Here is a 22213-nt window from a genome sequence, read left to right as displayed (position 1 = left end):
TCTTCCGTTTTTTTGAAGTGAATGATTCTGTTATCAGGTCTCTAGAATATTTTGTTTCCAGAGACATTTAGTAACTTCACTGCTTGAACAGTGTTTTGTGGGAGAGGATGAGGGTGCCTTGACCTTGGAAGTGTCACTATGCAAACTCCTACTTCAAACCAGTGCAAATATAAAACTATTACACAGAGAAAAGATGAGTTTTCCTGCAAAGGCTTTTGGCAGTTTCGGTATCAGTAGCAAAACTTGTAGATTTCTGCTGCAATTACTCATTATATTGCGACCTCAAAATTGTACTTGAATATCCAGTTTTTCTGTTGTAAGTAATTTATTTGCATCATAAACATCAAGATTTGTTAGAAAAAAATATTATTTTTCTCTCTTTTTAATGTAATTTTGACTTATGGTGCTAGTCACTTTAGGCTCATTAAAGATATAATGGTTTCAGATGGTTTGGAAAGGAAGCTTGGTTAACAAAAAACTAATGAATTAGGATTCTTCAATGAAAGAATGCAAATCCTTTGGATATCTTGCATCAATTTCCTTTCAGCTTGTTTGTATTTTCTTAGTGCTTCTGCTGTTGTGAAAAGTAATTTTTCATATTAATATGTTTTTTAATTTTAATTTAATTTAATTTTTAATTTTTTTCCCCTAAGGGCTTTCAACTATCCAGGAAGTAGAGGCTGGAGTACAGCATATATTAGCCGACATCTTTGCTAAAGATAAAGATACACTGGATTTTATCAGGAAATTGTAAGTTTGACTCTTACTTTCTAAACTTTACGAGTTACGTGGTAAGATTCAGTCTCCTAGTGTGCAGATACATAGCTGACTTTTTTTAGTGATGTGAAAACATTGCTACTGAGAGATTGATATTGGTCCATTCCTTCAGTTGTGCTGCAGGTGCATTCTTTAGCCTTTCTGTCCACCTGGCTATTGGTGAAGGAGAGATCTGCTGAGAACAGGGCATGATGCTGTGAGTCCCAAAGACTGAGAAGCTGTGGCTCCATATAGAGCTGATCTCCCTTGCAGTTAGTGATCTGTAAGGGAAAACACTCCTTGTTCTTCCTTCAAGCTATAACATATCAGAGGTGCATCTGCTTAAGCTTTTGCTCCAATATTTACTGCTTGACACCAGTCAGTCCACTTACTGTGCAGGGGTCATTGATTTTGGCATTGGTAGTCAATAAGGTGTATAAATATGACTGTGTTTTAAAGCAGTAGTTACTGATCCTTCGAGTATTTTAGCTGAATTGGAGTTTTATATTACATAATGACTTCAAGGCTGTGATATCTCGAGGGTTGGTGTGACAGAGTAACAGTTGCTTGTTACTTTTTCTTGCTCTGCTATCTACCATTGGGGCGGAGTATGGGTTTAGGAAGCAACTGGTGTCATGTTAGGAGCATGCAGTGTTGATTCGAATAGGCTCAGTTCTGTTTAGTTGACCCTTGTTTGCTGCTTATTGTGTGTAGTGGCCAACTTCATCTAAAGGCTAGAGCAGAGCAGTGTGATCATTTCAGTGAAGGGGTGATTTTGTAAAGGATGTGCAGTCACTACCAGGCTATCACTTTTGTTCTTTTGACCACAAGAAGGTCCTTAGTTTGCTACGCACTGCTCTGCTCATGTATCCTATTGATCCTGTATCCTGTGTAGTGTGCATATAATAATGAGAGCATTCAGGAAGCTATGTCTTTGAGATCCCTGTTACTCCTAAAAATAATTAAAACTTGTATTGGTGTTAAGTGCTTGAAGCAAGAAATCAGTACTGAGGATGGATAGGTTAAAGAGAGATATTACGTTTGTATAAAATAGATAAATACTATAATTTTTTTGCAACTTCACAAAATTTGTTGTGTGAAATTGAACAAATAACTGACCAAACTGAAGTGCAGATGGTGACATTTGAGTATGTGTTTCGTTCAGGAGAAGGTCTCTATGCAACTTTCTGAGGTCTGCTTGAATTTATTGTGTTGGTATGTTCCAGTCAGTTCTGCAGGTAATTAGATTTAATGTAACTTGTAATTGGGCAGACTCCAAACTTCATTTCTATTTAATACAAGCACTAATGACTTGTTAGAAGTTTAATGGTAAAACATTATTAACATTTGTTTCAGATGTCAGCAAAGGTACATTTGTATCCAGTCAGCCTTGGCAAAAGTGTCCTTGAAAAGTGGAAATGAAAAAGATATTGATAAATTCCAACTGTACCATGAGTTTTCTTGCAACATAAAGAACATTCAACATCATCAGGTACATCTACAAATTTGTATTTTTTCTTAGAATTTTGATTACAGCAAAGGTGAATTTGCTTTTGAATTTTGTTGCTTAAAACTGGTTCTAAAAGTACCTGATTTTGCTTTTTAGTTACTACAGGTAACAGAATGTCATATTCTTGAAATGCAGGACTGAGGTATTAATCTTTGTCTTAAGAAACTGAGCAAAGGGCTGCTTATTCAGTATTGCCATTGTCTAATCAATTTTCATTGAACAAATATTTATAATGATTTATGTATCGGGGTTTCAATACTGATGTGGTTTCTTTTCAGCATGTGTCATGTTTTCCCTCCTTTCCCCAGGTGACGAGTGCATACATAGCAAGTGTTATCAGGAGGGAGATAAAGGCTGGGGGATATTTTATGGTCTGTAGGAGTGAGACTGGAGTAGTGGTGGTAGAGTAGTGGAAGCTGCTTGGAGTGCAAGTATTTGAAGCAAATTTGGATAAGCTTATTCTCTGTTATTCTTTTGGATGTTTGCTGCAGCACTGAGTCCGGGTGTGCTGAGCCATAGGACACTAAACCTGTCAAGTGAAACTGATGAGAAGTATCAGGGAAAGATCCAGAATAAATGAAATTTAAGGGGACCTACAGAAACAGCTCAGGGGAACATCCCATGCCCTACTCCAAAACAATGTTTTGCAAATCGTTAGTATTCCCTTCTGTGAAGCTTCTTTGGTTATCCTAAGCACCAATCCTAGACCTATATGACTAGAGAAAGATATAAGGAATGAAGCAAACTTACTAGCTGGTAAGAAGCTGATGACTTGATAGGCTGTCTCACTCTAGCTGTCTACCCTGTTACTGAAGTGTGGTGCACTCAGTGCAACTGTCAAGACCTTTGTGCTGATTCATAACTAATCACCAAGTGAATGGTCTTTTGTTGTGGTCACAGTTTCCGAGCTTAAAAAAAAATCAAATAAAAAAACAAACCAAAAAATCCACACAGAGACCCTCTTAGCTGCTTGCAACCAGAAATGTCTTTTTCCTTTAGAAGGCTGACTTACTGCAACAGAATGCTTTTCTTTTTATATCTATGATGTGGTCTTATTTTTTCTCTGCTTGTTATTTTAAAAGTCTAATGTTTTAAATTAATAAAGGATTTTCTTGCATGTCTTGAAATGAATTTGTTACAAAAATAATTCTTGTGTATTTTAAACTATCTCCTCCTCCTTTCCCCTAGTATAGATGATGCTAGATGAAAGACTAAATAACTACAAGTGATTTTAATAGACAGGTCTTCTGTAGATGTTTGAAGAGGCACCTATAGTTGATTTCTTTGGAATAAGTATGAAAATTTACTGTGTTTATATCTGTAATTATTTGGTGAAAACTTCCTTCTAAGGGTCTGGAAAAGCCAATAGAGAAATCTAAGAGTATTGTGGTGACATATCACAAAGATTTGTAGATTCATCAGGAGATTAAATGTTGTGTTGTGTGGATTTTTTTTGTTTGGGTGGCTTACTGTTAAATAAATACTTCAGCTGTCAAAGACTGCTTAGTTTTTCCTGCACTGAGAGTGGTAAATACTGAGATATGCAATGTATGGTGGATGTACAGGTGTTTCCTGGGATGATGGTACAATTTACTTCTTGTCCACGGCATCTTTTTTTTTTTTTTTTTCTATTTTGCATAGTGAAAACTGTTGCTTAACAAGAGCCGGCGCTAGAAACCAGGTTTCCCAAACCCAGTCAGTATGGTGATAGTGTGGCTCTACTGTTTCTGATCAACAATGTGCCTTAATTTGCATGTTAATGTGCCTTAATTTGATGTTAAGATCAACCTGATCTGTTTTGGTTTATTCGTTCTTGTGTCTCTCAGTAACTTTATTGCCTCTTTCTTTTCCCATTCTGGCTCTCCAGTGCAGAAGTAACCCTTGTTCTTGCAGCTGGTAGTCCTGTAGTCATTGGAAATTTTTGCACTCTTTTGTGTTGTCTTTCATCATGTATTACATGATGAAATGCAATTAGCATTAGCTAATGCAATTAGCTAGAGGCAAAAGTAGAAGTCGGCTTTAAATCGCCTCTTTGTAGAGCTGCAAATAAAGAATTCCATAAAATACTGCCCTGAAACTGGTCATTGCCCGAGTATGGAGGCACTAGTAATCTTAAAGGTCTATGTGCAACCCTAATTATGCTCTAGCTTGCATGCAAGTAAGGAGGATTGGCAGTAGACTAGCATGTTACCTATAAAAGAATAAACTGTGTTGTATGACCAAAGCATTTGTAGCCATGAGTGTGTTTTGCAGCCTGTATTACAATGAGGTAAATGAGTGGTGCAGTAAACTGCAGCTTGGTTCTACGGTTCTGCAGCTGTCATTGCACATGTTGTAGTTCTGTGTTACTTTCTGTACAGTTGCCATTTTGTCTCGAGTCATAGCACAAATAATCAGGACTGGTGTTGAGTGGGCTTGTTTAACTAAAAAAGTTAAAATACTGAGTGTGAAATGAGAAAAAAAACCTTATTTGTTTAAAAAGCCTGAATCCAGATTTTGACGTGATCAGCTACCTTTGGGTATCTCCAGCTGGAACATTTTCCTGTCAGGAGGTTCAGCCATTGTTGCTTCCTTTGGCAGCAAGGAGAACTGACTGGATTCTTAGGATGTAGTTGGGTAGCTATACTGACGCTGTCATAACTAGGGAAAAAACCTTCCAATAGTTTTTGAGTTTTTGACTGATTGTAAACAATTCAGTGTTTGTGTGCGCCTTGAGGTTGCTTTCCTTTATTTGGAGATGACTGAATTGATGGGAGGAAAAGAATTCACGAGTAAAGTGTAATGTTTGAGGCAAGTGCTCTACTTTCAATCTCATACTTAAAAAGGAATTGTAAATTAAAGTTCTTGGCAAAATAAGCAAAACTTATTCAGTGACTCTAAGTAAATCTGGAACATAGAGGAGAGCTATGCAATGTGAAGGATGTTGTATATTTCTGATAAACAGAAAAAAAGATTTGATAAATCTTATGACTAGATCAAATTATTGTTCTTGTTTTCCTTTAAAAATATAAGTTGTTGTTATTCACCTTGCCACTGCATCTGTTCTAGTCTTGCATAAAAACAACCTTTCTCCAGAACTGAGTTCACTTTGTTCTAGATGAATAGCTGTGTTTGAACCTGTTAGTTGAAAAAACCCCAAACAAACCCACCTTTATTATCTTGGGGAGGGGAGAGGGGAGAAATTCAGTAATTACTTTCTTAATTGAGTATTTCCTGGATGGTAATTCTTCTCTGAATGCATATCACTTAGAGCAGGATAGGAGGATAGGCAGATTGTTTAAGAATAAAAATGTAGTGTCTGCAGTACAGCTGGTTTAAGTTCAGACAACTGACACGTTCTCCAGATGCTGTGCCAGGGAACAAAATTGATGCAAATATTGACCTCACTAACAGCATGCTGTATGGTGACATTATAATTCTATCCAATGCATTCTCTGTTGCGAGCATCATTTTGATTTCATTTTAGCTTGACATTTAACTTTCTTTTTTTTTTTTAGAAATAAAATTAGAGTAAACATGAAAGCATTTGATTTGTTAAAATGTGTCTTTCTAATCTCTACGTGAAAACATTTGCTTTGGCAGTCAAGGTACTAGATGCTATAATATTTCACATGCAATCTTTATTATTAGCTTTGTTGTTCAATGATATGTCAGGCCTGGTATGTCACAGAAGCAGTAAGGCTGAGGAATATAAATTGGTACTATGTCCTGGAGTCATTTTAAACCATTGTATTTAACATATGTGACATGTCTGAGTTAGCTAGTGATTGAATTAAAGTTCATGATTGACACAGAATGCTCTGTTGTGACAGTGCTCAGGGCCTACTACATACAGCAACATGTGTAGTCATACAGGGAAGTCAACCTTAGCAGGTTTATGGGATTTTTTGCACTTTAAAGTATTTTGGAAGGGAAAAATGAAATCTAGAAATGTCTGGCTTTTATTTGTAGCTGCTTCTAACTGTTGTTCTGTTTCTAAAATCCCTTGACCAGTGAGTTTTCTTAGTAAACACTATAAAGATTGCTTGAGGTGAACACAGAGAGAGGTTAGACTAGTAGGTGAGTATCCACCAGGATCCACCACTTGTATTTTGATCCTGTTTTTAAATGTAGAGCCACAGACTTCCATTTAAAATAGCACTCTGTGTGCAAATAGCATGTTTGCAACCAGATTTAGTTTTAGATCGTGAATATGTAGTTGTGTACTAAGGCTCTGCCACAAATATGTGCATACATTTTATGGTTGTAACATTAATATTAATGTAAAGAGTATATCTACAGTATTTTCAGTTATTTATGAATTAAGTGTGAATAACTGAAAAAGTCATCCTCTTCCAAACTAGGATGATTACCTTTGTGCACACATTCTGATTCATAATTTTAAGTTTGGATTGATCTTGGGGAGCAAAATGAAGTCTTAAGCTGAAGACTAACTTTTTCCCTTTGTCATCTCCATTACTGTTTGGAATCACTTTTTGATTAATTTCTTGAGTTTTAACTTGGGTTATTAAACAAGATCATTCCACCAACTGGATTCATGCTGATTTGTACTATAACTGTGTTTAGGATAACTAGATCTTGAGATTGTAATATCCAGGACAAAATGTATGATTTGTTATGCTATAGTGTGATTTAATCTGTGTTTAAAATGTGGATATTATCTGTACGTGCTAGTACTTCGTGAACTGATTTACCGTACCACCATCATGATTTTCTACAGAATGTCAAGCAAGTGCATACACAGATGTTGATAAGTTTATCTTTTGGATATTTTGTGTGTCATCTGTCTCTGCCATTTATGTTTGCACTCAGATTCTGGCCATTAACCGAGGGGAAAATCTGAAGATCCTGACAGTGAAGGTCAACATTCCTGACGGGGTGAAGAATGAATTCTGTTGGTGGTGTGTCAATGAAAGGTCTGCATGGATACATATTCTTGCAGAAATCTTTTTTTTCCATAGACAGCTGCATACTGAAATGTACCTCATGTCTCATTACATTAAGAGAAAAATTTAAATGAATACTCATTAGAGTAGATTAAATTAGCAAGTGGTAATTCTTTTTCTGTATATCCAACTGTTGTAGCATTATGCTGAAAATATCATGCCTTTGGCTGTGTTTGGGGAATTCTGGAACCATTCTAGAAGCAACTGAATTTTTAAAAATTTTGAGTGACTCTTTTTATGGATTTGCTCTCTCAAGTTGTTTTTTTAAACCTGTAGTAAGATGTTCAGTGCTACATAATTTGGGGTTTTTTTTGCAAAAATTTAGGTTAAATATATGTTGTTTTATGCAGTATCTCTCCTAGTCTTTTTCTTGGAAACTGTGCTTTGATGTCCTCTGTTGGAAAGCATTGTGATCCAAACTGTGCATCTTCCTTACACGTATAAAATACAGATTTCACTTTCTCAGTAGTTTGAGATCTTAGGCATTGTTTGGAGATTGTCTTAGAAACTCCTACCTTTGTGTTTTAAAATTGAATAACGAAAAGGAGGAAAAAAAATAGGAAAAGGTGCCCTTTTTAATGACTAAAGTCGTATACTGCAATACTGCTTTAGTATGTATTTTTCTTCCACACCAAATCCAAGAAAGAAATATGGTAAAAATGTTCCATTGCACTGTAGAAATTTAATAGTTCTGTTTCCAACATGAAAGCCTCTGAAACAGTTAAAATATTGTTTGGCCCGATAACATAGTATGTTCTAAGACTAATAGTAAGTAACTTTCCTTTTCCCAGGAAAGTATCAGGATTCATAAACACACTTAAGTTTCATTATAGTTTTAGTACCTATAATGGAATTTCTGTCCTCCCCCCCCAAGATGTATATTCTGTAGGCAGAACATATCTGTCAGTCTTGCTTTTACTGTGTAATGACAGAATTTGGAAACATTGTGAGCCACAGATAATGGAACAGCTTGTCACTGCTACACAAACAAAAGTGGGATGTAAATTGCGATATTTTTGGTTGATTACACTTCTGTGAGTCATCTTGAGATAAAAAGAATATTGACCTTGGAAATGGAACTACTTATTATTACTTAGCATTTATGGAACTATGTATGCTTATGTGTTTTTACTATTTATGGACAACTTCTCTAGCTTCAGAAAGCTTCAGGAGGAGTGGGTTTAGTAGATCTTGGTGGATTAACAGCTACGACAGATTCTGATCTTCTTCATTAGACTGACAGCTGTGTTATCAGTCTGACAAATAGTAAATGCGTATTCTGCCCTGCAAGCTTGGACATGAGTATCCAAGGATGGGAGTTGAATTATTTTCATTTGATCAATTTATTGATGAGAGCAGAAGGTTCCGAACTTTCGTTTGAGGCAAGGATTTCTAAACTTTGCCAAGGTATTAAATAATTTACTGAAGGTCTTACACAAAATTAGTTGCAGAACCAGAGAAGCCATATTGCTCCAGAGCTTGGCTGGTATTCTAGACACAAAACTGTATCACCTACTGCTTATTAAATTAATAGCAAATGTGCTGACCTTTGTGTTCTTCTGAAGCAAATATTTTAGCATTAAATGCCACTGTATTCCAAAATGGATTTGGAAGACTGGAGTTATTCATTAGTGCATAGAGCTCCATGTAGATGCTCTCTAAGATGACTATATTTTCTTTGCAAGTTCAGAGTGTTTATTAGCCTGTAGAAGAATCAATATTTCCTTGGAATTCAGGTTTGTGCTGAAATCTTGGCAATATCCTTATGTCTGGCCCTATGGATTGTATTTTTCTCCAGAAAGTGACACATCTGTGATTTGACAGCTAACTTAGCTCCTTGAACTGTAGAACTGCACTGGTCCCAAAGACTTAGTTGTGAAGTGGGACATGGAAAAGGATCAATGAGAAATGGCCAGAGAGAAGCTGCTTAGCTAACTTTGAGTGCAAAGACAACATGGAGTTGTTCCTTGGGAAGGGTGAGAACTTTGTTCCAACGTGAGATTGCAGCCTTGGAAATGAAGCTCTATGTTTGACAGTCTCTTCAGTTTTCAGACAAAGTTCTCAGATCCTGTGCAAACTCTATAGTACAGGCCTTAAAGGTGTGCTGCCTGTGTGATATCAACTAAATACAAGTTTTGTGTAATATTTTGGGGAGAAACAAAACTTTGCTTTTTGTGTTCGAAGTCTAAAAGCCTAGCTGTGCTCTTCCAGGGACAGTCATTAATAAATACTAGAGGTTCTTAATATGGCCTGTGTTAATTCTGTTGATGCACAGTTACACTCTCTGGGGTGTGTCAGTAGTCTAAGCTTTTTATGCTTATGGTGGTGCCTGTTGTAAGCACACACACGTGGAGAGCTGATGAGCCGAGTAAGATGATATTATTTATATGGAGTTTTTCTAAATAGAGCTTCATTTAAAGGGCTTAGAAAGTCAGAATTTGATTATTTAATCAAGAAAAATCTGTTCTTGGAGGAAAGCTTAAATAGGGTTTGATCTTTAAAATTATACACACATGCCTTTGCTTTGTTTTCTGCAGCAAAGTGGATTTTTCTCTTTCCTCATGAAGTATTGGAATGGTTAAAATGCAGTATTTTGCTATGATTGAACTTACTGTTTGGATATTTTTGCATTTGTAGCAATTATAGGATTTCTAATAGAATGTTGCCTAGGTAATTTTTATTTGTATAAAGGCAGGTAATAAAAATATCTACTGCGATAAACTATTTACAGAGAAAAGGTTTGGTAATTAGCTCTAATGGATGGAAGAGAGATGGAAACAGCCATGTTTCCAAATTCATTCTTATTTGTTGTGAAGATACTCTCTGGGGGAGTGTAGTCATACTTGACATCTGTAAAAACTTCATGTTTATAAAATTGGATGGCAATAGGGAGACTTAAAGCCTCTGACAGTTTTATATAGGTATGGAACGAGTCTCTAGTTACAAATAAGTATAATAGAAATATTTGCAAAAAATGTTAGCGAAGTGATAAGGTGGTACAATAAGTGTTCACAACTCTGGATGTTGTAAAACTAAATGGTAAGCTTAACTCTGCTCTTATGTCTGTGTCTACGTTAACACAGTGACTCGATCACACGTTTTTCAACCATTGTTTGCTAAGACTTTTGGAAAAGCCATTTCAGGAAGTTGTTGATTCCCTTAAAGAACTGAAAAGCTGACTGGGAATGGGCAGTTTAGGATTCTCAGTATTTCTGAGTGAAAGTAAATGAGGTAAAAAGTAAAGTTCAGTCCTATTTTTGGCCAGGCCTGTACTTTGACACATTGTCTAATGGCTGTAATTTGATCATATTAAAAAGAGCAACAAACAACCCCCAACCAAATAAACCATAAAACTTACCCAGACATACAAAAAATATGTATATATCTCACTTTGCAGTTAGGGGCCCAGGCATGTAAAAAAATACACTAAACAAAGAGAACTCTGAATGTTATCTCCTTTCTAAAAAAGAAAAAAAACAGGTGGACTGTAATAGAAAATGTTTATAGTCTTCACTTCTGTTTGAGTATATCTGGCTGGGTCTTCATTCTCGGTGGCTGGTCAATCTTTCAGTCAGTTGTGCTTCTTCGGACTTCCCACCTTCCAGTAACATTGCCCAAAACAAAAAGGTCAGTTAAATAAATATCTTGGATTTCTGTTCTCGGGAGCTTTGAAACTGAGGTGAATTTTAAGATAAAATTTGAACTAATTATCATTACAGTCATGCCACTGTGCAGTCTCCTTAGAAAAGGAAATGCTCCGGAGTGTTTGGCTTAGAAAACTTTAGGAAATAGTCATGTGTTTAGTATTACTTCCTTTTTTGTTTTTCTACAACATTATATACACTTTAAATATGTCAGCCATAGGTAAAAAGGGAAAATAATTTGCAAATTATTTGGGGTTTTGTAGAAAATGTAGAAGTCTTTTTTTTTTTTTAAATTTTTAAATTTTATTAAATTCTGAATATTTGCATATGTCCGTAAAATGCTTTTTTTCCCCTAATATTTTGCAGGTGGAGACCAAAACAATTTTTAAAACCAGAACTGATGAGGATACTACGGAATTCAGTAGAGGATTCATATAAACGTCTTATATATCCTCTTCTCTGTAGAGAATTCAGGTAAGCTCAGAATGAATGGGTATTTTCATACTACCAATTTTTTAACAATTCCTACCCCAACTTTTTTATTAGATGATCTTTTATCCATTTGAAAATATCAGCATGGTTTTAATCCTCTAAGCTTACAATGAGGAATGAGGTACATAGTCTTGGATCTATAGATTTGATTTGTGGCCCTATCCACTTTAGGCTACAGTAGAGAAGATCATTCTGAGAAGACGTTTTACATATTTACATATTTGTTGCTTGTACATATATCTAATTAAGTACAGTTTAGATGTACTTTACTATAGTACTCGTATCTTTATCCTTGTATTAGCATAAACCATTATGTCATTGATTATTTCTAGCATCTCACCATGTCACAGCAATAGTTAGTGATGTTATTCTGATTCTCTTTTACCTGCCTGAAAGAAACCTTCAGAGTAGTTGTGATTGGAATTGTCTCTCATGTTTGTCATCTGCACTTTGTGGTGAATAAATTAGTTGGTGTGTTAAGCTGATACCTTTTTGTGGGTATTGTGGTGGCTCTAGAGAAGTCAGTAAACTTGTTTCTGGCAGTACTGTGGTAATGATGTCATCAGACAAAGTATCACTTCTAAGACCTGTAATATTGTTCTAAATTAAAGAAAATAGAAAACTCAGTGTCAAAGTAACAGTAATTAAACAGGATATTTTCATGGTATAGTACAGGAGTTTACCACATAATTGAAATGATGTAATATGTCAACAAGTCGACATTCTGAAAGCATTATCTTGTAATGGCTAACAGTACTGATGGTGTGATTCTTCTCCTGAATACAAGAGAAGCTTCTCAAAACATGGCATGTTTGATTCTGGCAAGGCTTTCTAATATGGGACCGAAATTTTAATGCCTGTTTTGAGGTAGTTAAGCGGAATTTTATTGAAGAGACTCTGTTTCTTTGACTGGAATGCTGAACTGACTTGTATCTAAATGACGTGTTGGTTATTCAGTAACTAAAATCAGCAATCACATTCTGAAATTTAGTTCTTCTGTGCCTGCCTGGCTGTGCTCTTGTTGCAAATTGGTGTTGTTTTCCTAGCACTTCTTTGCTTGAGCATCCTTAGCTTAGTTTGCTGTGTTCTTCCCCTCAGAAAAGGATTATAAGCTATAGTTTTGAACAGCAAATATTTCTTTTTTTTTTTTTTGTGACCACAGTACATTTAATTACCTCTACAATTAAACTCTTCTAAATAAAGAAAAAAGACTTATCTTGTAGTGGGGTTTGGTGTTACCATAAATAAGGAAACTGGCGTAAGGGTTCTTTAAGGCTCCTTTATAATATTTTTGCTTTGTGGTTTCTACCACAGGGCTGTACTGGCCTGTGTGTTGTACATAACACTGAGGGGTGCTGCAGCATTAAATTGCTGAACGTTGTCTGTTCTCTTAATTAAAAAAAAAAAGAAAGCTTCCTTTCCTTCTACCTCTAAAATGCCACTCACAAGACATACATGCAAAGAATACAAAACTTGCTTCCTGTTCCTGAGTGGATGTCTGCTTATGTTTTACTCATTGTGATAATTTTGCATGATTGGAAGTGGCTGTTTAAGAAATACTGAAACATCTCCTATAGAGAGGAATACAGAGCACCTGCCAGTAGTATACCTGGTCCATGACCACTTAACCCTTACCTTTCTTTTTTTTTCTCTTTCTGCCTACACCAAAAGGTGACTTTTAGGACTCTTGCAAGGACTGCTAAAGTATTCAGTAACCCCCTTTTAGCATTAAGATTTCCAACCCTCACTGTTATTTTTTTCCCCTTTCTTTTTATTATCATTAAATGTTGGAACAGAAAGTTTCCAATAGTGTACTTAAACTTCTGGTGTTTCTAGTAATCAGAAGAATGAAACTTTCCAGCAAGACAGTTAACTTATTTATTGTTTAATTTCCTTTCTTCTACTCTGTCAGATACCATAATTTCTTGTATCTGGTATAATCATGTCCAGTGTTGCTTTTGGCTCTTTGAATACGTTTTATTTTGCTGCAGTACTGCATGGAATTATTCCGTCAGGATTTGATGTAAGTGATGTGGCACGGACATATTTTTTTAATGGATAATCCTTTCCTAATTTTCCATGCTTTCTCAAAGTGAGTGCTTTCTCGCCTCTGTCCTCAGGGACACAAACATTTTTCTCTATATCTTTTTTCACACCTGAAGCTAGTTTGCAGATATTTTTCCACAGAAAAGATTGCCTGACAGACTGCATATAGGAGTGGGGAGTTTTAAAACTCAGTTTAAAAACTAACTCTTGTAACATTAAATATAGAAACCAGTAGGTTATGATTGGGTTATTCGCTTTTATACAACATACCTGTTAATTATGTACAGTCTCTGTGCTTCATAGAGTTCAAGGGAGGGGATCGAAAAATCTAACTTGGTTGATACTTTTTTGAAGTAGCAACTGAAGAGTTTTGTTTTATTTTTTACAGAATAACCATTCCTCTTGTGTTTAGAGAGGAGGACTGCTGTCCGCCTCTGCCTTGTATCTCTGCCATATTAATGAGAATTCTAACAAATTGGAAAAACATGAAGCTGGGCATCTTGCCATTTGAGTGAAGCCAGTAGTACACTAAAAAGAGGGGAAAACTATTAGATTGTTTGAGGTAGCTTCATACTTGTTCAAGGGTCAAATGACTATACCAAACTTAAAATTATCTGCCAGCGCTTAGGATAGTAGATCATGTCATTGATACAGTGTTGAGTGAGAGACAGATAGAGAGAAAAGATGCCTATATGTGAAATTAAAAAATACAGGATATTGTGTAATAGAAAGGACATATGTTACATTCCCCCTACACACCTGGCACTTTTAGTAACATTTCCTGTTACTATAAAAATTTCTGTATTTCCATGCCAATTTTAGACTTGATATCTATAAGGTGCACGTAACTAATAGCATGTGTTTAGGGGCAATTTTAATTCATACATGTCTCCCTTCACAGGTGGACTGATGTCAATTTGCAGTGTGAGAGGAGCTGAGCTTGTGAACAATAGGGACTCCATATCTCTGGCATAGAAGGAAAGCTGGAACTTGGCCTGTCTGTGTACAAAGCCTCCAGTCCAAGAGCATTCAACTTTCCTTTGTTTACTAGCCACTCATTTCTATGCACATGTAGCTGGTTGAATCTCTGCTGTGCATGTGTGTAGAAGATCTATACAGCTGCGAGGCTTAGGTGTTTGCTTTCTTTTCTTTTGTATCTCACAAGTGGCGTTGAAATGTTCTGTCCATGGACTCTCCCCAGAAGAAGCTCGTTCTGTGGTTTAGGTTATTTTAGTTTAATTTTTTCAGACTGAGAGAAGGATTCTGCAAGACTGAATGATCAGGAAAGGAAATGGCTACTGAAATTCAGTGGAGATGAGCAAGTGTAAAATTATGCTTGTGAGGGGAAACAATTCTCAACTTACGTAGAATATTATGAGCTCTGAGCTATCCTGTTACTCAGGAAAGATGCTGTGTGGAAGGTAGCTCCACATAAATGTTGCGCGCTCAGAAGATGATATTATTTAGTTAAGGGATAAAGACAAAATGAATCATCTATTTAGTTGACCTGTATTTGGAATATTAATGACCATTTTGGTCCCCTCACCTCTGGGAGGAGACAAGGGGAAGTAGTAAAAGAATTTGCTGTAAGTATAAAAGGCACAGTGAAGGTAAACAAGGTATGGAATAATTTCTGTATAAAGCATTAAGTAGGCTATAACACGTTAGCTCGGAAAAGAGGGGACTTGGAGATCAATGCCATGTGAAGATTGGCACAGGGCTTCTAGGGGTAAGTTTTTACTCTCTTACAGTTTAAGACTTAGGAGGCCATAAAAATTAAAATTAATAATCTTCTAACGAAAAGGTGGCAGCTATTTGCACAGTTTGTGATGGACTTGCAGAACTCGCTGCCAATGGACTATGTGGATGCCAGAAATGTCCGTGTGTTCAGTAGGAGACTGGAAAGTTGGACAATAGATCTGTTATAGGCTACCAAACAGACAAATCATGTCAAGCTCAGGAAATATTCTGAGCTGGAAATAGTGAGATAAGATTATGGGACAGGTATGCTTGTGCTACTGTATCATGTATCGGCTCCCCAGGCAGCTGCTTGTGCAGGATACTGAAGTAGAGGGACCACTTAACTGAACTAGTGCAGCCTTTCACATATTCTTGTTTTCAGTCATGGCAATATACAGAGTATCTGCTTTTTGGTGCTGGGGTACATTTAAATTGCTGAAGAGTCATGGAGTGCATACATACCCTTCACCATCTCACTTTAAATGATGCTTGTGTTAATTTGGTATACACAAAACCAAAAACCATGGAGATATAAGGGAAACTTTTGCTTAGAAAATGTTCAATCAACAATGTTTGAGAGAGAACCTGGGCCTATGTCTAGGCTGCTTTACAAATGAGAGATGATGAGGATTTACCAGCTCTTTCTGTACCACTGTGGGACTAAACAGGGTTTAGCTGTTTGGTTGGTAGGGTCCTGGGTGAACTCAAGTCAGTTCCTTTAAGTTCCTTGACATCTGAAAATTGTTTAGAACAGCTTTATATCCCATCACCTCGAATTTCCCTTTTGAAGGGTTATGTTTGAACTGTTTGTAGCTCGCTTGTGTCATGCCTTGATTGACCTAAACAACTTGAGTAATTTCCCTGGCTCCATTCTTCTAGGTTATTTAGCTGGAAAGCAGTGTTTTTATTCTTTAAAAATAAACCCAGATATTATTTTCTTTTCAGTGATGAGTAAAAGAAAAATGAGAATAGGAGCACTGACTACCCTTCAAGTTATATGAAGGCTTTACTGGATTGCTGTTGTTTGTCCAGTTATTGTAGTTATTGTGAATGTAATGTAGCTGGAAATGGCAGAGTACCTGCAAAAGATAAAGAAATTAGCTAGGTGAATAATGTTTGTCCTTTGTTACTTTCTCAGTTTTGTTTTTTTATATAAGATTCCATACCATGACAAAACCGCTTATCCTTATCAGTCATTGTCTTACTGGCCACATCTGGCAAATAAGACATCATGCATCTTGCACGCCTTCATTCAACAAGACTGATACATTTCTCATAACGCTCTGCAATAAGTATTCTTGCTTGAAGTCATCAAAGTAAATTCTTGTTACACTAACTTCTTTCTGTTGAAGAGTATGGAAAAGGAAGGTAGAGAACATTGTGAGCCCATCAGCTTTCTAGTTTGTTTCTGAGGAAGTGGAATACTCTTCTAGGAAGACCTCAAGTCTGTATACTTCTGTGATGACTGCTGAATAACGTAATTTGTTAATAACAAAATTACATGTCTTATGAGTCATGCTGTCTTAGCAATTAAATGGTTCGACTCTTCCCTTTTCTCTCTACTGCCTCTCTTTCTGTAGAACTGGAAAGTTACTTCTTCAAATCTACTTTTCTTTGCAATTGGATATCAACTTTGACAGGAAGCTGCTCTTTGCTCAGAATTATGAGTTGATGTTTGAACATTAGTTTGTGTGTACATCTTTATAAGTATTTTTATTAAACTATTTATTTTGATTTACTCTCTTAGAACCAGAATGAGAAGATCATATAGCTGATCCTTTTTTAAAGTGTCAAAAACTTAATTGGAAGTGTAATATCTCATTAAAGATAATGAAAATATAATTACAAAGAGCCTTATAACTTCAGAACAATTGAAAAATGCATTTCAAAGCTAATTGAGAAGAAAATGTTTTTTTGCTTTCATCGTTCTAAGATCGAAGTTGACATCTGATGCAGAGAAAGAGTCTGTTATGATGTTTGGGAGAAATCTCCGGCAGTTGCTTCTGACCAGCCCTGTGAGGGGCCGTACTTTGATGGGAGTAGATCCTGGCTACAAACATGGATGCAAGTTGGCAATTATTTCACCAACCAGTAAGTTTCAATTTCAAATATTTTTGAAAGGACTGAAGAAAATATATTTATTTAGAGAAAGGATAGTTTTAAAACCTACTTTTTTATCAAATTGATTTTTTTGTTAAGCTGTTAGTGTTGCATCCTGTCATACAAATTCGTTTCTTCAGGCTGAAGGTTGTTTCTGGCACCTGGATTCCATTGTCTGCTTGGTTGTTATTACTCCTCTCTAAAATATAATCTGAAGTCCCTTCTGCCTTCTTGACTATAGGTTCAAATAATTGTTCTTCTCCGTAGTTAGCAAAGAGAACATCTGGCATTTTTATTGTTTAACAAAGAACTTGAAGTCAAATACTTTCTGTACTTTGCTTTTTTTCATGGGTAATATCTTGGACATCTGGATACTTGATCAGCCCTTTTTGTTTAGGAGTAGGTGTGTTAATGTGAGGTCAGAAACATTGTATTTGCAGAACTTCTTTAGTTCAATTTTTTGACAGATATAGAGGAGAGCCTTTCTGGTTCATCCTAGTCTGATCTGGGGATGCCTCTTTAGGTCTGTGCAAAAATGATTTGTTTTCCCTTTATTTTGTCATTGCTTTTTGTCTGAGAATATATCTTTCCTTACACTCACCCTGGGTGGATGTGTTCTTGACAAATGTTAAAATGGCAATAAAGTAAGGCAAATGGTTATTAGCTTGCATCGCACCATAAGCTATTAGTACCACTAATAGAGCTATTTCCAGATATGGTAGGTAGGATGATGGCAAGAGCTGGTGTTGGAGTTCTAATGCTCCTGGACCTCAAGCTCTGCATTCCCAATTTTCATCTCTCTTTACTGTACTGTAAAGATCTGTAAAATGTACAAGAATAGAGCAATAAATCTTTTGCAGGGAATTGCAGTTTTTCTCTTTGATGATATAATTTACTTCATTTATCTAAGCTGGGGAGGGACCGTTCACAAAGGCTTGTAGTAATTGGAGTAGGGGTAATGGGTATAAGCTGGAGAGGGGCAGATTTAGACTAAACATAGGGAAGGATTTCTTCACTATGAGAGTGGTGAGGCACTGGCACAGGTTGCCCAGGGAAGTTGTGGCTGCCCCGTCCCTGGAGGTGTTCAAGGCCAGGTTGGATGGGGCCTTGGGCAGCCTGATCTAGTGGGAGGTGTCCTTTCCCCTGGCGGGGGGGTTGGAACTGGATGCTTTTTAAGGTCCCTTCCAACCCAAAGTGTTCTATGATTCTATGATTCTACTTTGGCAGCCGAAGAATTTTAGTACTCTGCTCACCATACATTTGTTCTAATCAGATGCAAAAAAAAAAAAGGCGAAAGATGGCATATTGAGAAGTTTTCTTTGTGAATCATCAAATTAATGTCAATATTTCCATGGAATATAGCTTTTAGATCTTTGTGTTTTTTATCAAATGGCTTTGTCTTTTGTCGTTCTAGGTCAGATACTCCATACCGATGTTGTTTACTTACATTCTGGTCAAGGATTTCGTGAAGCTGAGAAGATAAAGAGGCTTCTGCTCCAGTACAAGTATGCTAAAGAAACTTCTATTTATTACTCTTTCTTGCCAAATATAATAAAAATCACAGAATCACAGAATCACAAGGTTGGAAAGGACCCATTGGATCATCGAGTCCAACCATTCCTAACACTCCCTAAACCATGTCCCTAAGCACTTCATCCACCCGTTCCTTAAACACCTCCAGGGAAGGTGACTCGACCACCTCCCTGGGCAGCCTGTTCCAGTAGCCAATGACTCTTACTGTGAAGAAAATCTTCACTATTCAAATACTTGCTTTTGTGTGGAATAAGTATTCTAATGATTTAACTGAAATTATTTTTTGTAGTTCACGGCTTATTTTTCTTTTAGTCTGTGTTAATGCTTTTACATTATGTATATGTTAGAAGCATAGGAAATCAAGCCTCGAGCGTCACTAAGGCTACATGCTATGAATGTATCCTCATGAAGCTCTGTCAATCCATTTATTTTTAGGAATAAAAACTAACATTCAGTGAAGGAATAAATTTAGCCTCACTCTTCCTACCCCCAACACTTCCCTCCCCCATCAGCCCCCAAATCACTCATTGATCTTTCCCTGTTCCAAAAGCCGTATTTAGACACTGGAGGAGTTTTATTAAGCTAAGGAAATCCTGCTCAGATAGATCTCCAGGCAGACTTGTAGATAGGTGTAGCATGATTAAAGGGTTGCTGTATCCAACTGTTTTGGGATCCCCTGTGGACAGACATCTGGTCCACCGAATCAGCTGCTGAACTGCCTCAGCATACAGTCCAGTTTGTCTTTAGGCATTAGATTGACTTTAAGCAAGGTATTTTGATTGCTGACTGGCTGTGGTGGGGGCAATCAGAGTCAATGATTTGAAAGCTGTTGCAAACTGTGATATTCCCATTAAGGAATTAAGATGCTGATTGCTTGGGTTTCTGCCCTTTTTCATGACACTTAACAGATTAGCAAAATATGAGATGAAATTATATGAGGACTGTAAATAACACTATATTTCTTTTATGAGTATGAAGTATCATTTTTGGTTTTTTTCTGCGGATATTACCACTGTTCAATTCCATTACACAGAAGTGAATATTTTGACTTATCTCTTGAACTATCCTGTTGAAAACCTGTTAAACACAATGTGATAATGCTAGGAATATGTTCTCATTAAATCTGGGTGTTGTGTTATATAAAATAAGATATATGGATCATTGTCATGCGTTGAATGCTGTATATGAAAAAGTCTAAAAGAATAATTAAGGGTAATTGTTTATCTTTTTACTCCATGCAAAGCTGTAGCACTGTTGTGATTGGCAATGGCACGGCCTGCAGAGAAACGGAAGCTTACTTTGCTGACTTAATTATGAAGAAATATTTTGCACCATTGGATGTTGTTTACTGGTAAGATTGCTTTGCTTGCTGCAATAGTCAACTGTTCAGCATATTTTAACTTGACAGTCAGTTTTAATTGTCGTTTTTTGTAATGTTTCTTTTTTATTGCCTTGTCTTTCTTTTTTGAGTCAAGCATGATCCATCCTTTTAGCCAAAGGAAAACGGCTGTAGTTCTTTAAAGCGTGAAAGTAGTTCTCCTGAGTCAGTAAAAGAGACTTACTGAAGCATTTTACTGTACCTTCCTAAGGTTCAGTCTATTGCTATTACCATTGCAACATGGTATGTGAGAATAGCAGCTCGAACAAACGGGGACCAGTGTTTGGCATCGCATGTTTGTTTATCGATAAATGAGGTTTAATTGCAAATGATAATGCTTGTGTTATCTGACTGTAGGATGGAATGCTTTCTAATCCTATGGGTATTAAATGGTCTGGAAATAAATAATTTGTTAATACCCAGCAGAAAATAGTGAAGGTATATATATCCTCTTTAAACTTCAACTTCAGCTTTAGATGGAAACGGTACTATATAATGTTCTTTTCTTCTGTGCAGAACTGCTTAGTTTTTAGTTCACAACTTTTTTTTTTAAAGCATTTTTGGTGATTTACTTTGGATTATCTTTTGTGCTGAGGTTTAACCGCAATATTTACTTTTCCCTGTATTAACAAACTGAAATGAGTTCTCTAAATTTTTGAAAAAGTTATGGCCTTTCTCTGTTCATACTACTACACACACACACACTCTCTCACTCACTCACTCTCTTAATGGAATCCTTTCTCCATAGGTTAAGAAGTCATCTTACAGAAATGTTCAAAGAACATATTATTCCTACTAACTACTAACTTATGCCATTATTTAATTGCACTTGATCGTTGTTTCTAAGACTTCTAAGTAAATTTGTGCAAGATATGATGCTCCTTTTTATTTCTAGAGACATAACAGGATTTTTCTGATTTTAATTGTCTGCAAAGGAAGGAGGCTGTTAAAGCTTCTGAAAAATAGACATCCTCTTTCCTGAGTCCAACTTGAAAACAGTGGATTTTTAATGACTGTAGATAATGGAAAACACCTCATACTACATGTTTTTTGGCAAAGGTTTAATTTCACTGTTGTTCACTTCATATAGTTTAAAAATCCATTACATTAACGTAAGTACTTTGTCTGAAAGATTAATAGTGATTTTATTTACTTATTAATCACATGCTACAAAATGTAAAGAATTATTTAGTTAACAGAAAAACGTACTTATTTAGTGCTGTGGGAGATGGTTTTCTCACTACGTTTTCCTTTTTTGCCTAGATATTTTCTCCCTGTTTCTAGTACAAGATTATAAAATTTACAAAATAATTATCAGTATTTATTTTTTTGGTCCAGTAGAGCTATCAGGTTCTTGGAACTGATAAAAACTGTTGTGAAATAGAAATTGGTATAAAAGCTCTAGGGCAGAAATCAAGTTATCAAGTTGGTTCATTTTTTTCTAGTAGTGACAGGTAATTTTTTAACCTTTCACTTTTTCCAAAATTTGTTGTGATATCTGTGGGAAAAATATACAAATGCGGTTGTTTAACCTGCCAGATTAATTCCTGGAAGCAAAAATTGGTATGATCAATTGCTTTCAGTACACGTTTATATTGTCAATGGTTTTCTTGTGCTGTGCTCCTGTGTGGTGAAGAGCTAGTCCCTGCTTCAGAATTTGTATGCAGAACACTGAGCTACTCTGTATTAAAACGAGAACCAGAAGCCTGTAATTTTTTTTTGTACTGCATGCCATAGGTGATGTATTTGATGCTGTTGAAGGTGGTAGACTGCTGTTTGTGTGTACATTTATGTACGTGGGTTTATGAAGAAGGTGGACTTGCAGCTGAACTGTCACATTTTGACAGTCTTGACTGAGTTTTTCTTGAGGATCAGGGTTCCCATGTTGTCCTTACTGATAAACTAATTCTATGTGCATCTCATTGCATTATCCAGTGCTGGAGTGTCCCAGCCATGCCACTAAATCCTGCAAGATAGCTACTCTGTTTGCTTTCTAGTTCCAGAAAAGTTTCTCCTTAATCTCCTTGCTATTTCTCAGTAACAAAAAGGAATGATGTGTGGACATGTA

At 36.2% G+C, this 22213-nt stretch overlaps 1 protein-coding gene across 5 annotated transcripts in view; it reads left to right on the top strand.

Moving 5' to 3' along the window:
- The window catches only part of SRBD1 (S1 RNA binding domain 1), a 132438-nt gene that overhangs the window by 15139 nt on the left and 95086 nt on the right, over positions 1–22213 (top strand). For all 5 annotated transcript variants that reach the window (XM_054063412.1, XM_054063411.1, XM_054063407.1 and 2 more), the window contains 7 exons: positions 654–750; positions 2113–2248; positions 7079–7182; positions 11223–11330; positions 17068–17225; positions 18649–18739; positions 20011–20118. In XM_054063412.1, coding sequence (XP_053919387.1) covers positions 654–750; positions 2113–2248; positions 7079–7182; positions 11223–11330; positions 17068–17225; positions 18649–18739; positions 20011–20118 — 802 coding nt within the window. The remainder of the gene's footprint in view (positions 1–653; positions 751–2112; positions 2249–7078; positions 7183–11222; positions 11331–17067; positions 17226–18648; positions 18740–20010; positions 20119–22213) is intronic.

The sequence above is a fragment of the Cuculus canorus genome, chromosome 3 (genome assembly GCF_017976375.1).
Source record: "Cuculus canorus isolate bCucCan1 chromosome 3, bCucCan1.pri, whole genome shotgun sequence".
Lineage (NCBI taxonomy): Eukaryota > Metazoa > Chordata > Aves > Cuculiformes > Cuculidae > Cuculus > Cuculus canorus.
This window is presented reverse-complemented; position numbering and strand designations above follow the sequence as displayed.